The 1122-nt window shown below is 51.8% G+C and overlaps 1 protein-coding gene across 1 annotated transcript in view; it reads right to left on the bottom strand.

Annotated features, from left to right (window-relative positions):
• Window positions 1–1122, bottom strand: part of OSGEP (O-sialoglycoprotein endopeptidase) — a gene marked incomplete at its 3' end in the record, with an annotated part of 76527 nt that overhangs the window by 43375 nt on the left and 32030 nt on the right. Inside the window, exon 7 of the mRNA XM_015850446.2 lies at window positions 667–732. Within this exon, the coding sequence (XP_015705932.2) occupies window positions 667–732 (66 nt within the window). The remainder of the gene's footprint in view (window positions 1–666; window positions 733–1122) is intronic.

The following is a 1122-nucleotide window of genomic DNA, read 5'->3' as shown; positions in this document are numbered from 1 at the left end:
GACCCTATAAGGCCCCATAACCCCATAACCCCATAACCCCATACTGCCCCTATAAGGCCCCATAACCCCATACTGCCCCTATAAGGCCCCATAACCCCATAACCCCATATTGACCCTATAAAGGCCCCATAACCCCATAACCCCATATTACCCCTATAAGGCCCCATAACCCCATAACCCCATACTGACCCCATAACCCCATACTGCCCCTATAACCCCATAGACCCCATAACCCCATAACCCCGTACTGACCCTATAACCCCATAACCCCATAACCCCATTGACCCCATATACCCCATAACCCCATACTGACCCCATAACCCCATAAACCCATACTGACCCTATAAGGCCCCATAACCCCATAGACCTCATATTGACCCCATAAGGCCCCATAACCCCATAACCCCATTACCCCATACTGCCCCTATAAGGCCCCATAACCCCATACTGACCCTATAAGGCCCCATAACCCCATAACCCCATACTGACCCTATAAAGGCCCCATAACCCCATAACCCCATATTGCCCCCATAAGGCCCCATAACCCCATAACCCCATAGACCCCATAACCCCATAGAACCCATAGATCCCATAGACCCCATAACCCCAAACCCCATAACCCCATAACCCCATAGTGCCCCCATAAGGCCCCATAACCCCATAGACCTGCACAGACAGACACACGTCCTCAGCTGCGGCTTCACCCGACGACAGCAGGGACGGGGCCAGCGCCTGAGGGGGGTTTATAGGGTCATAAAGGGGATTATGGGGTCATATAGGGGATTTATAGGGTCTATGGGGTTTATAGGGTCTCTATGGGGTCTATGGGGTCTCTATGGGGTCTCTATGGGGTCTCTATGGGGAGAAATGAGGTCTATGGGATCTATGGGGTCACTATAGGGTCTATGGGGTCTCTATGGGGTCTATGGGGTCTCTATGGGGTTATGGGGTCATATAAAGGATTTATGGGGTCATATAGGGTATTTATAGGGTCTATGGGGTTATGGGGTCTCTATGGGGCTCTATGGGGTCTCTATGGGGAGAAATGGGGCCTCTATGGGGAGAAATGAGGTCTATGGGGTCTATGGGGTCACTATAGGGTCTATGGGGTCTCTATGGGGT

Source organism: Coturnix japonica, unplaced genomic scaffold (genome assembly GCF_001577835.2).
Source record: "Coturnix japonica isolate 7356 unplaced genomic scaffold, Coturnix japonica 2.1 chrUnrandom460, whole genome shotgun sequence".
Taxonomy (NCBI): domain Eukaryota; kingdom Metazoa; phylum Chordata; class Aves; order Galliformes; family Phasianidae; genus Coturnix; species Coturnix japonica.
This window is presented reverse-complemented; position numbering and strand designations above follow the sequence as displayed.